General features: G+C 53.8%; 1 protein-coding gene across 2 annotated transcripts in view; it reads left to right on the plus strand.

Annotated features, from left to right (window-relative positions):
* The window catches only part of LOC103616349 (S-adenosyl-L-methionine-dependent tRNA 4-demethylwyosine synthase), an 87,814-nt gene that overhangs the window by 48,027 nt on the left and 24,552 nt on the right, over positions 1-15,235 (plus strand). For both annotated transcript variants that reach the window (XM_008634505.2, XM_017735288.1), the window contains exon 13: positions 4,164-4,299. In XM_008634505.2, coding sequence (XP_008632727.1) covers positions 4,164-4,299 — 136 coding nt within the window. The remainder of the gene's footprint in view (positions 1-4,163; positions 4,300-15,235) is intronic.

Here is a 15,235-nt window from a genome sequence, read left to right on the forward strand (position 1 = left end):
AGTGCTGCCCCGTGCCCTAATCTGGAACACTGGAGTGCTGACCTGTGTCCTTATCCCCTTTAGTGGCCCCTCGGACTCAGCTCTGCAAAAGCACCAGTGATGAAGAAGCCCCCTCAGGGTCTGTTTGATTTTAACCTCAGTCTCCCCATGCTCTTTCTCATCCCTTTCTGCCCCTCAGTTTGATTTTCTTTTCTGTACTCACTAACCAAACCGTGATGACTTCTGGAAGTGGAGAGGATGGAACGTGGCACCTGTGAAGGTGTGGCAGAAGGGGAGCAGTGGGTGAGCTGTGCTTTGTGCCCGGGGCAGGGATAACTGGAGTCCCTCTGTCAGCCAGAGCAGGGCACTGAGCTCAGGCATTGCCTTGTGGGGCTGATCTTTGTTCTGACTCCGGAGCAGCAGCTGTGAAGGCTCAGCCCAAAGCTCTGTCTGGCCCAGCACCTCCAGCAGGACGAGGAGAGGTGACAAGCACATGTTCATCAGCAAAGCGGGCTCCGTTCAACCTCCCTCAGAGGGACTTGAGTGAAATCTTCCAAACAGTTTAATGAACTCTTTCAGAGTCTTTACAAAGGTAAAGAATCCCTTTTTCTGATGTTTTGGAGCATCCAGGCTGCTGTTATCAAAGTGTAGCAAGGAAGGGCAGCGCGTGGGGAAATGCAGCTCCAGGGAGGCTGGAGGCTGCTCAGAGTCCCAGCAGCTCAGAACAGCAGCAAGTCCAGCCCTGGAGCCGTGGGAGCTGCGTGCAGGGTGGCCTTGCTGTGTCACCCAGCCCATTCCAGCTCCCTCCTGTGCCAATGCTCCCGGGAGAGCTTCCTTTGCACTCCTTCTCGTGGTCTGAATCCGGCACTGAGGGGGGAGCGCAGGCAATTTGGGAGTGAGTAATTACACACCACAAAGGCATTCCAAATGATTGAATAATTGTGTAATCAAGTTACTTTAAGTCATGTATTATGTGCCTGATAGATAGAAATTGCTCTTTCCTAAATATAGCAGTTTAAAAAGAGAGCACACACTCTATTTTGAAGCTGCACTTTTCGGATCTGCTGAATCTTTTTAAAAAGAAACAAAAAAGAAGGGGATAAAATGCTAGTCTTGCTGTCTTAAAAATTGCAACTGATCTTTGGCTCATCAAAGCAGATGATCTGCTTAATATGGGAACTGAAGTAGGCACCCAGCTCACTTCTGTGCTGTCAGCAGAGGAGCTGTAGTCCAAAAGTTTGGCCTGAAATAGGCAGGGTGACCTCTGGTGCAAGAGAGCTGAGAGGGACATGGGACAAGGGCTGGAGGGACAGGACCCAGGGAATGGCTTCCCAGTGCCAGAGGGCAGGGCTGGATGGGATATTGGGAAGGAATTGTTCCCTGGGAGGGTGGGCAGGCCCTGGCACAGGGTGCCCAGAGCAGCTGGGGCTGCCCCTGGATCCCTGGCAGTGCCCAAGGCCAGGCTGGACATTGGGGCTTGGAGCAGCCTGGGATAGTGGGAGGTGTCCCTGCCCATAGCAGGATGGGCTTTGAGGTCCCTCCCAACCCAACCCAACCCAGCCCATTCAGGGAGAGGGCAGCGTGGCCTGGGGTGGTGCTGGATTCAGGACAGGGGCTCCAGCGGGTGCCCCCTGTGCCTTCCTCTCTTCCTCTCTTTGGGCTGCAGCTTCACCTGCCCCAGGCTCACAAGGAACTGAGGGAGGTTTTACACCAGGGGAGCTCCTATTGAACCCTTACCTGGCTCCTGTCTCTGACCCATGGCTGTGACCAACCCTCGTGTGTGGGTTTGCACTATGATCAATAATAATAACGATAATGAGCAGATTATTATGCCCACAAGCAAATGCTCATTTCTGATATTGCTGTTCCTGTCCCTTGTGGGCTCTGTCCTGCCTGGTGAAGCCACCTCAGGGCTGGTGGCCTGAAATCAATTTATTCATTGAGTGGCACGGCTCAGCTGAAGATTTCAGCTCAGGATTTCTGCCCAAGTCCATGTGTAAATGCCATGGATTTGGTGTCCTGCATTTCACCTGAGGTGTCTGAGCTAGCTCGGAAATTCACACCCCAAATCCATCCTGGTACCATCCAGCTGGATTTGCTGTTAGTTCTGCACTGGAGCTGTGTCCCAGGAGCACCAGTCTGTGTCCTTGTTCTCACTGCACCCGTGGCTGCCCCTTCTCCTTGTTCCCCCTTGGCAGAACGTGCCCAGCTCCTCCTGGCTCGATTCCCAGCCGTGCAGAGCCCTGTGGACCATCCCCATTTGGAGCAATGTGGGGCTGAAATTGCCTGGGACCAATTCTAATTCCTTCATTTCCCCCATGCTGACAGTGAGTCTGGCTCCTGCCTGTCCTTAGGCTTGAGAAGAGATGATTTTTCTCAGCCCTTCTTTTGAAAAGCACCTGCTCCATCTTCACTGGGGCCCCTTTTAATTAAGCAAAGACAGCACTGAGTAGAGAAAGAGTTTGGCTCGGTATTCCTTGAAACTGAGCACTTCAATCCACTTAGGCCCATAACATTTGGTCATTTTGGAGTCTGTGGCTTTGGGCTGCCAGTCCAGACAAACTTGTTTACAAAACTGAGATTTTAACCTGAAATGTTCCATTTGTTCTGGGTTATTTCATTTTGCTGTCTAAATACACACAGAGAGAACGTGCTCAGATGGTTGGCTGAGCGTCCACTTTAAGTGGATTTTTCTGGACACAAAGCTCTGCTCAGTCTCATTCTGGCCAGTTCTCATCCCTCTGTCACCTTTGGGGTGGGCAGGGGTCAGTGTATTTTTAGGTGGCACTGTTTGGCAGCTGAACAATAGCTTCTGATTTCTTCTCATCTTCTCTAGAGAACCAAATGAAGCTGGGACTGGTGCCTGCTCATTACAGCCTTCCCACAAAACGCTCCCAAAATGCTGTCCCCAAATGTTGAGGGCTCTGTGGTAAATTGGGATGTGGTTGTTCATGCTGCAGCCCCCACGAGGGGTGGCTGTGTGACCCTCACTGGCTCTGTCACTTCTGGCAGGGGAAAGGGTTTGTCTCCATCCTGGAAGTCTGTCCCCACCCCTGGAGGTGCCCAGGGAAGGCCTGGACGTGGCACTCAGTGCCCTGGGCTGGTGACAAGGTGGGGATTGGGCACAGGCTGGGCTTGGTGACCTCAAAGGGCTTTTCCAGCCTCAATGACCCTGGGATTCTAAGGGAGCTCCTTTCTAGGTTGTTCCTAATCCCTTTGATCCTTCTGCTGATGGACTGTGGTGTTGCTGCTTCTCCTTCCTTCCCCTGGCATTTATGGAAGGGATCGGACTCCACCCGGGCTCTTCCCACAGCACAGGAGGTTCAATCCCTTCAGAAGTTCCCAGTGTTGGGCTCCAGGTGCTATGAGCAGCACGTGTGACCAGAAAGGCTCTGCTCCAGGATTTCTGGGGAATAAGAGCCTTGGCAGTGGAAGGAGAACACGGTGCTGGTTTGTGTGTGGGTTTATTTTCTAAACAGCTTTGAGATCCCTTCAAAAATGTCATTGATGATCCAGCTGTAGGCCAGGGGAGTTCAGCATGTCCAGCAGTAGGAACCGGTTGAATCAGGGCTGAATTTAGAGTCACAGAATCCCTGAGGTAGGAAAAGCCCTCCAGGATCATCCAGTCCACCCTGTGCCTGATGCCCACCTTGTCCCCAGCCCAGAGCTCTGAGTGCCACCTCCAGCCCTTCCTTGGGCACCTCCAGGGATGGGCACTCCAAACCTCTGTGGGCAGCCCCTGCCAAGGCCTGAGCACCCTTTCCATGAAGAAATTCCTCCCACTGTCCATTTCTGTTGAACGTTTTCCCATGGGCCAAATAGAAGGTGGAGAAAGGGCAGAGCTCTGTGGATTGCAGAACCTCTCCGTGCCTCACCTGAACCCCTTCCTTTGGGAAGCCTTTCCCGATGTGTGACAGCTCCAGTGGAGTGAAATGTGTCCTGGTGCAGTGAGGAATGACCATGGCATTGTCAGCCAAGGGCTGTGTGTGAGTTCTCAGCCCTGGGGGGTGTTTGTTGAGGCTGTAACACCTTGCTGTTGATGGTGGTCACTTGGCAGACATGAACCTCTGGGCTCTAGTGGTTTTCCCTGGGAATCCTGTCCAGCTCCTGGTGCTGCTGTTGTGGGAGAACACAAGGTCAAGCAGCAGATTCCTGAAAGCAGCAATTCCCTTTTCCCTTTGCAGGAGGCTGGAGCCTGTCACCCAGCTCTATGTCAGCGTGGATGCCAGCACCAAGGAGAGCCTGAGGAGGATTGACAGACCCCTCTTCAAGGACTTCTGGCAGAGGTTTCTGGACAGCTTAAAGGCCTTGGCTGAAAAGGTATACACTGAAGAATGGACTTTTAAATGGCTTTTTTCTTCCTTCTGCACTTTGCTGACTCACCACACCTTTCCTCTTCCTTCTCACCTTACCTGCTCCTACTTTCTGCAGAAGCAGAAGACTTGAGAGGCTTTTAGATGAACCATGGAGTGGGTTCTGGGCGTGTTGGGAGTGTGTTCCCATGGTTTGGGCCTTCAGGTGTGGGAAGTGCAGCAGGTTTGAGCGGTTTTCCAGAGCAGGATGTGTCAGATGGGACAGCAAATGCTGTGAACATAAAGTGCTGTGAGAGATGAAGCGATGATCAAGTAAGAGAAGATTTCCTAACAAAGGGGTTACGCTGCAAACAGGCTGCTGAAGGAAAGCTGGAAGTCCAGGGAAGAGTTGTAAATCCTCTGTGTCCCTTTGCTCTGGCTCTCAGAGGCTCCCTTGAAAGGGCCATAAAGGACATTAAAGCTGGAGTTTGGTAGCCCTGTCACCCTCCTGCTCCAGAGAAATCTGCTTTTTTCTGGAAGATTGACCCATCCCAGGGGATCTGAGCTCACAGCACGGGGGGGCCTTTGCACTGTGTTGGACTCAGCTGAGTCCTGGGGGCCCTGGGGCGGTGGCAGCTCAGGCTCTGTGTGACAGGGGAGCTGTGCAGTAATTAATGAAGCACTCCTGGGCCCAGCAGCACGTGAGTGAGTAAGAACAGTGCCTCACAAGCATGTCTGCCTCTCTTGTTCCTGCTCTGATGGAAGCCAGGGCTGTGTTTACTGATCTGGCAGATGCTGACACGTTACCTGCTGGGATGAACAGCCAAGAGACGCTGTTGCCTTTGAATAATGAGGTTTTGTTGGAATAATGAGTTTTTCTGCCTTCTCGGATGACAGTGTTGGACCATTCCCTGCCAAGTGAACTTAGATGAGTAGATCTGTGAGACTCAGAGGCACTGAGTGGCACTTGCTGCTGCAAAGGCAGCGGGCAGCGTGATCAGGTGCTTTGTGTGTGGAGGTACAGCTGCTCTTTTGCAGAACCTCAGGCCAAACTCTGAGGGTACTGAAATCGAGTGCAAACTAAATTCTCTGTGAGCAGGGGAATCTGTGGGAAGAAGGGGAGCTAAAATACTGAAGGCACAAAATTCTGAAAAAGCCTTTTGGGAAGTTGCTTTTGCCCATCATTCCTTTCCTGCTGCCTCTCTTGACCCGGGGTGTTCATTACTGGGGGTTGTCAGAAGTTGCCTTGCAAACAGTTGAAGGTGAAAGTATTGGCAAGTCTGTCCATACAGCTAAAAATACCCTGGTCAAGGTGAAGAGGAGAGGAGAAAGCAGCTCCACTAGCAGGTGCATTTTCTCCTCCAAGCAACTCCACTTTGAAGGGTCCTTGAAACACTGATAACACAAGAGCCAATTAATGGTTGTTCCAGTTGGTGAAACCCTGCTCTGCCAGCCCTGCTCGGCTGCACGAGGCAGCATCACACAGGGGACATCAGGAACTCTTGGGGAAGCTGCTGTTTGTTGGTTTTTCCTCTTAATCCCAAAATCATTGAGATTGGAAAAGTCCTCCCAGCCCATGGAGTCCACCCTGTGCTCGATGCCCACCTTGTCCCCAGCCCAGGGTACTCAGTGCCACCTCCAGGCCTTCCTTGGGCACCTCCAAGGGATGGGGACTCCAAACCTCCCTGGGCAGCCCCTGCCAAGGCCTGAGCACCCTTTCCATGGAGAAATTTCCCCAATATCCAATCAGAATCTCCCCTGGCACAGCTTGAGGCCATTTCCCTTTGTCCCTGTTCCCTGGGAGCAGAGCCCGACCCCCCCGGCTGCCCCCTCCTGTCAGGGACTTGTGCAGAGCCACAAGGTCCCCCCTGAGCCTCCTTTGCTCCAGCCTGAGCCCCTTTCCAGCTCCCTCAGCCGCTCCTGGGGCTCCAGCCCCTTCCCAGCTCCGTTCCCTGCCCTGGACACGCTCCAGCCCCTCAGGGTCTGTGCTGTCCCGAGGGGCCCAGGACTGACCCCAGATTGGAGGTGTGACCTCAGCGGTGCCAGCAGAGGGGACACTCCCTGCACTGATCAAACACAATGTTCTGGTAGCCAAAACCTCAGAGTGCTCCTGGGCAGTAGCACCTCTCCCTTTCCCCTCCCAGCCGCCTGGCCCGGAGCTCCCAGGAGCTGTTCTGTGGGACTGTGGAACACGGGAGGTGGTGGCAGCTAAAGCAGCTGTGAGCTCCTGGGAGATACCGGCCCTCTTCCAGGCTGGGTGGGAATGCTGCTGCGTTGTCTTGGGAAGGTGATGTTAATTTATCAGGAAACAAACACAAGTCCCAGATTTTCGCAGTGCCTGACAAGCCTTCCAGACTGATTCAGTCCTTCCAGGCCGAGAGGAGCTGGCTCTGCAGCTCATCTGAGTCACTGCTGAGCAGCCATGGGCAGCTTTGGGCTGGGCGCAGTGGAAAATGAAAGTGGGCAAAGGGAGTTTATAGGAACACGAGTTGTACCTGCTGTGCCCACCCTCGTGGGGTTTGCTCGTCCTGCTCTCTCCCTGCTCCCTGGCTGGGGCTGCAAGGGTGGGTGGTGGCAAAGTAATCCTCTGGTTTGGTAATCCAGATTGAGAAGTGGGAGAGAGGAAGAGGAAAGGACATGGATTTAAGTGAGAAAGGAGAGTGGATGTTTGTCTTGGCTGTTTCCTTTCCTCCAGCCAAAGCCCAGGTCTTGTTAAATACGGGAGGGCCCAGGCAAAGATGGGCTTCAGACCCCTTGCCTCAGTGATGTGGTTATAGAACCTCAGAGTCCTGGAATGGTTTGGGTGGGAAGGGCCCTTAAACTCACCCCATTCCAACCTCCAGGAGCCCCTTCCACCAGCCCAGGTTGCTCCTGGCCCCATCCAGCCCGGCCTTGGCCCAGTCACGATGATAATGGATTTCATGCTTTTAACTGAACTTCTGCACAAAGTTCTTGAGCCTCAGTAAAGGGGTGAATTTAAAACAAATTTTTCCCAGGATGATCTGACAGCCTCATCCAGCATGTCGGGGATTAGTTGCTACATCCATTTTCAAAGGAAGCCCAGGAATAAAAGATAAAAAGCTTTTGTGCTATTTCTCTCTGCAGCAAACAACATGAACCCCCCCCTTTGTCCACTGCTACTTGGAGCAAGTTCGATCCTTCCTAGAGCTGCTCTCATTGAAATCATCTTCATGTTAAATTTTCTGTGCTGAGAAGCACTTCTTGAGAGAGGAGCTTATGTTAAACAGCAGGTGGACTCCAAAGGCTCCCTTTGTTCTTGTCCTGAGTCCTCTACCCCTGAAATTAAATGGAGAAGGAAAAGAAAAATATCAACATGTGAAATTCAGACTGTTCCCTTCCCAAACACCACGTTTGAGTTTTAGAGCCTCATCCTCTGACAGCCTTGAGTTTGTGAGAGTGATTGAGAGGTGACTTGGCTTGATAGACAAGTGCTTGGAGCAGGCACTGAGGGTGTGAATCCTTATCTCATCATCAGGATGAGAAATCTCTGCTGAAAGATGTTTCTTCCAGCCATTGCTGCTTCCTAATCCATATCCGAATGAGGAATGGGTTCCAAACTAGTGATGAGCGTCCAGCTCAGGAGGGAAGGGGGGGATTTTCCATCCCTGGAGGTTTTAGAATCAAGTTGATGCTTTTTTTTCCAAAATACCTTTAACCAGGTGTGCTGAGCAGGAAAACAACCCATGGTCTGTGAGCTGTCATCCCCCCCAGTCAGATTTGGGATCCTCTGGTGTTTGGTTTGGGCTCTGTTCCCTCAGGGTGACTGGACCATGTTCTGCAGGCTGAGGAACTCTGGAAACTTGTCCTGGTCATTGTCCATAAATCACCAAGTGTTTTCCCAAGCAATAGGAATATTGGCTGGGGCAAATGGGAATCCCCTGCTGAGCTGCTGAGAAATGGATGGGAATGCAGTGACCCAGTGTGACAACGTGCTTGTGGATTTCTACCCAAACTCTGGGAACAGCTGGAGAAAAGATGGTGATGGGACAGAGCAGCTTGTGTCCAATTCATGGTTCACATCCCTTGGCTGCAGCTCTGAGGGGGCTTTTTGCCTTCACAGAATCCCAGGCTGGGCCAGGCTGGAGGGGACCCCAGAGGGTCCCTGGTGCCACCTCCCTGCTCAGGCAGGGCCATCCCAGAGCACAGGGCACAGGATTGTGCCCAGAGGGCTCTGCAATATCCCCGCTGAGGGAGACTCCAGCCCCTCCCTGGGCAGCCTGTTCAGGGCTGGGCCCTGCCCAGGGCAGCAGTTCTGCCTCCTGTGCAGGGCAATTGCTGGTCTCAGGCCCCGCCCGGTGCTCTGGTGCCACTGCCGGGCCCCGGAGCAGAGCCTGGGCCCTGCCCTGAGCCCTCCCTGCAGCCAGGGACAGCCAGGGCTGAGGGCCCCTCTCAGCTGGGGCTCCTCTCGAGGCTGAGCAGCCCCGGCTCCCTCAGCCTGTGCTGGGCACGGAGAAGCAGCACACAGCCGGCGCCAGCCCCGCTCCAGGAGCTCCCTGGCCCTGCTGTGCTGAGGAGCCAGAGCTGGACACGGCACTCCAGAGGTGCCCCTGGGGCTGAGCAGAGGGGCAGGATCCCTCCCTGACCCTCTGGGAATGCTCTTACCTGGGGAGAGTAAAACAGCTCTTGAGCAAGTGGCTGCTGGTCCATGGGTGTCCATGGGCTCGGTGAGCTCTGGGCTGAAGGTCCCTGCTGTCACTGGGGCTCTGAGGAACATCTTCCAGCCCTGGCGTGGTGTCACCTCCTCTGTCTGTACCTCCTTGACTCCCTCATGATGACTCCTGTCCCATCACGGGCTGGCCTGGCAGGATTTGCTGTGCTGCCACAGGCAGGCTGGCAGTGCTGAGCTGCTGGGACCTGCAGGGGCCAGGTGCCAACGTTCCCTCCAACAGACTGGAGCCGTGCACAGGAATGAGCCCTGCAGGCTGGTGGGATGGTGTGGCACTGCGGGAGCTGGTGATGGAGCAGAACCTTGTCCTTGCTGTCCTTGCAGCAGGGTCACAAAGCAAAGGCAGCAGCTCACTGGCACTGCCAGGAGCTCAGACTGTGCCTTTGGGCACCACACACCACACGTGCTGCGGATCTGGGATCTAACCTTGCCCTCACTCTTTTTCTGCCTCAAGGGGATTAGGAATTCCTGGAGAACCGGGGTCAGGGCTCGCTGGGAGAGGTGGAGCAGACGCCTGGGGTTTTTTCCTTTATTAAAAAAAGATCAGAAGGGGAATAGTTCCCTCTGCCTGTGCTAGGATATCACACCCTGGCAGTGCCTGGGTTCCATGGCTGGATATTCCTTGCTGGCAGCTGCTAGGAATGGTTTATCCAGGGGAAGGCACAGGGTAGAGCAACATCTCCCATCGCTGTCTCCAGCTCTGCGTTTTCACACTGCTCACAGGTAGTTCCTGTTACATTCCTGGGTGATGAAGAGACTGGTTTGATATTTAAACATTCCCAGCCTTGCATCTGCTGCTATTTACCTGAGTCTCTTTGTTTTCCCCAGCGTTACCCTGTCTTCCAAGGTACCCTTGTCTTTGTGTGATTACAAACAGCATAAATACATTGAATTACATCCTCAGCAGGTTTTAGTGCTGATTATTATGTAATATATGACAGGAACAATTGTTTTTATGAAGAGACACATTTGATTTGCAGGGAGATGATTTATGTGGCTCCTGGGGGAGGGGAGCCATGCCTGAGGTTTCTGAGCTGAGGGATTTTTTAAGGAGAATTTAAATGTAAGATCTGTAACAGATGTTAGAATCAGTAATCAATTTTGCCACTATAAATTTAGAAGAATTTGACTCTTCTGCACAGTAAATGCTCTCACTGGCTGTGTGCTTGTTTTAATGGGATTGCTAATGAGACTCGTGGTGGAAGCCTTTGGCAATGCAGCCTGAGGAGTGTGACACAGGTATGATGTTAATATGGAGTTATTGTCTCTGAAATCCATCCTGTCCTTTCAGTGTCCTCACAGCAATCCAAACCAGGCTCCAGCAAAACGCTTGGCTGCTGAGGGAGTGAAACCTCGTTTCTCTGTCTGTGCCAGTCCCTCCTGCTTTGCTTGCAGGCAAGGAAAGGGGGAAATGTTCATAGCAGAGCTCCAAGCAGAGGGATGTGTAATCCCAGCTGGTGCTGTCCCGTGTGTCTTGGGAAGGCAGGGAGTGAGGCTGCGGGAAGGGAGGGGAAGGGTCTGAGGGCACCCAGCGAGCCCGAGGCACAGGGAGAGGGTGCAATCCCTGTTCTCTCAGCCCATGATCCCAGCTGCAGCCCCTGCTCTCGCTCCTGCCTTGGGCTGTTTGCTGCTGGCTGTGGCTGCAGAGGGTGCCCAGTGCCACCTCGGGGTTGGGACAGGGCACCCCTGCCCCTTCCCATGGCTTGGGACGTGGGAGTAACAGGGCCCTCCTCTTCCTGCCCTCCCAGCTGCACCCATCCCTTCCCTCCTCAGCCAGCAGACATTGTCCAGCATGCCCGGCTTTGCTGCTGCTGAACGTTCAGGGAGCATTTGCAGTTCTTAGCTTCTGTTAAACAGGGTCTCTCCTTTGCCTTGAGCTCTTCTAGAAGCTGCCTGAGAGATGCCCGCTCTGGCTTTTAGGGAGCTTGGTTCAAACCAGTCTCTGTTCCCTCTGCCAGGTTATTTGTTACCCGACCACCAGCCAAGGGCTGTTCCCTTCCCTGGGCCTGGCTCTGCGAGCCAGAACTCCCAGCTGCCCCAGCAGCCTCCGTGGCCTTGGGGACATTTGTTCACATTGTCAGTCTCTGGTTGTGAACTGGAGCCATTTTCATGTACAGGCACCCTGAGGAGGCAGAGCCTGTGTGTGCTTTTATGGGAACTCTCCAGAAGGAAAAAACAACCTTAAAATTCTGCTTGTGGCAACAAAGGAAACCTGGGGCTGCACTTTGCTTTAAACCAAGGTTTTATTTCAGCCCGTAAAGCTGAGCTGACAGGGCTGAGTGGCACAGAGGGGGCTGTGCAGGGCAGTGCACAATATTCCAGTTGCTGAGTGCATTAACTCCGGGTTTCTCTCCTCACTGACCCATTACCGGAGTCGGGTGAGGAGCATTCGCAGGGTCCGTCGGATCCGTTCATCTGGATCCTTGCGTTTGACATTTCAAGAAAGACGAGCTGAGAGAGCACCTGCAGGAGGGATGTGTTTGCTCGTGTGGGATGGGGACACAGGCACTGCCAGCAGGGAAAGGGACATTCTGGGACCTGGGGATGGTGGGAACGTGCTCCTGCCTTTGGGAAAGGCAAATCAGGAAGACGTTGCTTTGGAGCAGGGAGAAATCCTTTCCTGAAGGGTGGTTATGGTGGGCAGGGGGGCAAGGCTGGAATGCTGGGTCCTGGCATGCACTGGCACAGGGACACAGGGACACCTGGACACCTGGACATATGGACACAGGGACACCTGGACACTTGGACCCAGGGACACCTGGACACCTGGACATATGGACACAGGGACACCTGGACACTTGGACCCAGGGACACCTGGACACCTGGACATATGGACACAGGGACACCTGGACACTTGGACACAGGGACACATGGATGCAGAGACACAGGGACACCTGGACACTTGGACACAGGGACACAGAGACACATGGATGCAGAGACACAGGGACACCTGGACACTTGGACACATGGATGGGGTGCCCAGGGCTGTTCAGTGTCACATCTCTGGTGGGGTGGGGTGGGCTTGGGGAGGTTCTCCTGCCCCAGGGTGAGACCCATGTGCTGGGCTCCAAGGGGACTGGCCCTGACTTAGCTGGGTTGGGCCCTTAGGGCAGGATCCTGCAGCAGGAGTGTGCAGCAGAGCTCAGGGACCGGCTGTGCCCTCAGTGCTCCTCCCTGATCTTCTCCCTCAGCTCCCAGTTCAGCTACTTTGGGTCAGAGAGGCCCCAAACTTCCTCTGTCAGGGTGACTTTGGGCAATAAACAGGCTCTTGCCAAGGAGTGCTGCTTCCCTTGTTCCATGGGGCTGTGGGTGCCTTGGCCCTGTTCCTTCCCACCCTCACCAGTCCATGGGGAGCTGGGGCTGGGAGCTGGGTGTTGGTGGCTCTGGCCACGTGCTGCTGGCTGGAAGTGCTGGCTGTGACCTCCCAGACCACGTGGCCCATCCCTGGTTTCCATGGCTGCTCCAGTGACCCCTCTGGAGGTTGTTGACTTGCAGGTTGTGCATTTGGCAGCCAAGCCCTGTGTGTTCTCCTTGGATGAAGCTGCTGTTGGATTTGCAGTGGGAGAAATGCAGGAACTCCAGCACAGGAATTCAGAGTCACCTCTGAAGCTGCAAAGCTGCTGGGGCACCTTTCATTGAATTCCCAGAAATTCATATAATTCTGATTATAATGTGCTAATTCATAGAATTCACCAGGGAAGATGGGGACCTGTTGGAGCAGCTCCAGGGGAGGCCATGGAGATGCTCCAAGGGCTGGAGCCAGGCTGGGAGAGCTGGGGGTGCTCACCTGGAGAGGAGAAGGCTCCAGGGAGAGCTCAGAGCCCCTTCCAGAGCCTAAAGGGGGCTTTTAAAAGGAGGGAGAGGGACAGGACAGGAGGGACAAAATCTGTTTGGTGCAAGAACCAAATGAGAGGCCGTGCAAACGATCTCTGTAAGTGCTTAGTGCTAAACCCAGCTTAGTGTAAACCCAGCAGGTCTGGAGCGTTTGGAGGTGATGAGCCCTGGAACAGAGAGCTGATGATCCATAGTAAATACAAATACTAGAAAACAACTGTTTACAGAGCTGTACAAGTGTGTGTGTGTGTGTGTGTGCATCATTGCTTTTATGTCCTTCTGGCTCAGGGCTGGGATTTGCTTAGCAGTCCTGGGGACTCTGGGTCCGCCTGGGCTCTCTGGGTCCAGCTGGCTGTGGAAGCAGCAGCATCTGGAGGCATTTCATGGACACATTCTCCAAAGGAGGGCTTTAATCGGAGGTGTTGGGATTTCAGGTGTCCCCTGGGCAGGCTCCTCAGGTGGAGTACACCTTGCACTGGGAGTCCACACACACTCAGGACTTGAGTAAATCCTTGGTTGGGATTTTTTTTCATTCCCCTGCTCTGCTCCAGCACCTGCAGGAGTTCTCACAGCCACAGGCAGCCCAAGCTCACGTATATAACTGAATGGGCACTTTCAAGCCCGTAATGTTTGTTCTTTTAGAGCCCAACTCTTGAATTAAGGCTTTACAAGAGCACTGGGCTTGCAAAGATTGCTTAATCAATAAGAGAAATTTATGTCAGACTCCTTGTTTACATTGCTCTTTGTGAAGTGAACTGGGCAGGATTTTCAGCAGTCCTGGTGGTGGGGCTTTCAGATCTATTTTTAGATGATTTGGACAAAACCCAGAAGAAAAATATAAATCATTTGCTTCGCAGCCTGTAAGAGTGTTTTCTAATGAGGTAATTATGTTTTTATGGGAAATCATTTGCTTCGCAGCCTATAGTGTTTTCTAATGAGGTAATTATGTTTTTATGGCAGCTTAATCTCTGCTTTCATCACTGGAAGTTGCATTGCTGGTTTGTTATTTCCCAGGATAACGAGTGTCACTTCATTCCCATTAATACAGTCACCCCTTCCCAGGCTGTGGCTGGGCTCCTGTCTGTGCCACCCTCACAGGAAGAGTTCCTTCCCAGTATCCCATCCATCCCTGCCCTCTGGCAGTGGGAAGCCTTTCCCCCTGTCCTGGCTCTCCAGGTCCTTGTCCAAAGTCCCTCTCCATCCTTCCTGTGGAATCCTTCAGGTGATGGGAGGTCACTCCAAAACTTTCCCTCCTCCAGGCTCATCCTGCAGTTACTCCCTCAATCCTTCAGTATTACAGGGTTGTTTAAAATGCAGTTTATTCTCCTCTCCTGTGTCCCCCATTGCTGAGCAAAGCAGGGATTTTGAGGAACAGTCTTTCAGAGCCCCGGGGGATCTCAGTGGGAAGTTGTTTTCCTGGCTGAGATTTCCAAGCCTTTGGCTGGGTGTGTGAATAACTGGGATGGCTGAAAACTCCAGAGCAGCTGGCGGTGCCGTGGGGCAGGCTGGGCTCTGGCCCGGGGTCCGGAGGGACTCTGGGGATGTTCAGCCTTCGGCTGAGCTGGGGCTGGGTTTGAGCTGCTCTTTTTGAGCTGCTTTTCTCCCTCATTTCCTTTCAGCCCGTGCAAATGCCACTCTCTGGCTTTTTCTTGACATTCCCCAGTCTGTGTGTTCACATACTGATGTGTTGGTGTCCGAGGCCAGCTTCTTCTTGCCACAGAATCACTGAGGCTGGAAAAGCCTCCAAGGTCGAGTCCAGCCCTTCCCTCAGCGGTCCAAGGCCACCACTGCCCGTGTCCCCAGGTGCCACATCCTCACATCTGTTCCTGCTCGTGTCTGGTCGGGTGTGGGAAGGAAAAGGCTTCAGAGGGGGAAGAGCTGAAGGCAAAATCTGGGACTTCCCACAGCCTCCTCTCCTCTCACATTCTCCAAAATGTCCCAGACACAGCTCCACAGTCACATCCTGGTGCTCCAGGACCTGATGGCTCAGGCATGGCTGCTTGGCCACAATGGGGGAGGCCTTGGTGGTCTTGGAGGGGCACCATGGCAAAGCTGTCACCTCACAGTGACAAACCTGTCACCTCAAGGTACAGTCAGACCCTGGCAGTGCAGGGAAGGCAGGAGCAGGAAAATACTGAAGAATAAACTACAGACAGGGAGGGGAGTTCCAAAGAAGGGGCTGGAGCGTGTCCAGGGAAGGGAACGGAGCTGGGGAAGGGGCTGGAGCCCTCGGCCTTGGGGGGCTTTTCCCCTAACCCCTGCTCTGTGTCCCCATCCCTTGCAGGCGAGGCCTGTCCAGGGGCAGCAGAGGAGGAACCATTCCCGTGGTCAGAGGGAAGGAGCCGGGATGCTCCGGAGCCGGCAGCTCCGAGGGAAGGGAAAATGGGCTGGAGCCACGGCCAGGGCTGGCTGAGCTCCCGGCCGGGGGCGAGGGCCAAGAGAG

The sequence above is a fragment of the Corvus brachyrhynchos genome, unplaced genomic scaffold (genome assembly GCF_000691975.1).
Source record: "Corvus brachyrhynchos isolate BGI_N302 unplaced genomic scaffold, ASM69197v1 scaffold15, whole genome shotgun sequence".
Classification (NCBI taxonomy): domain Eukaryota; kingdom Metazoa; phylum Chordata; class Aves; order Passeriformes; family Corvidae; genus Corvus; species Corvus brachyrhynchos.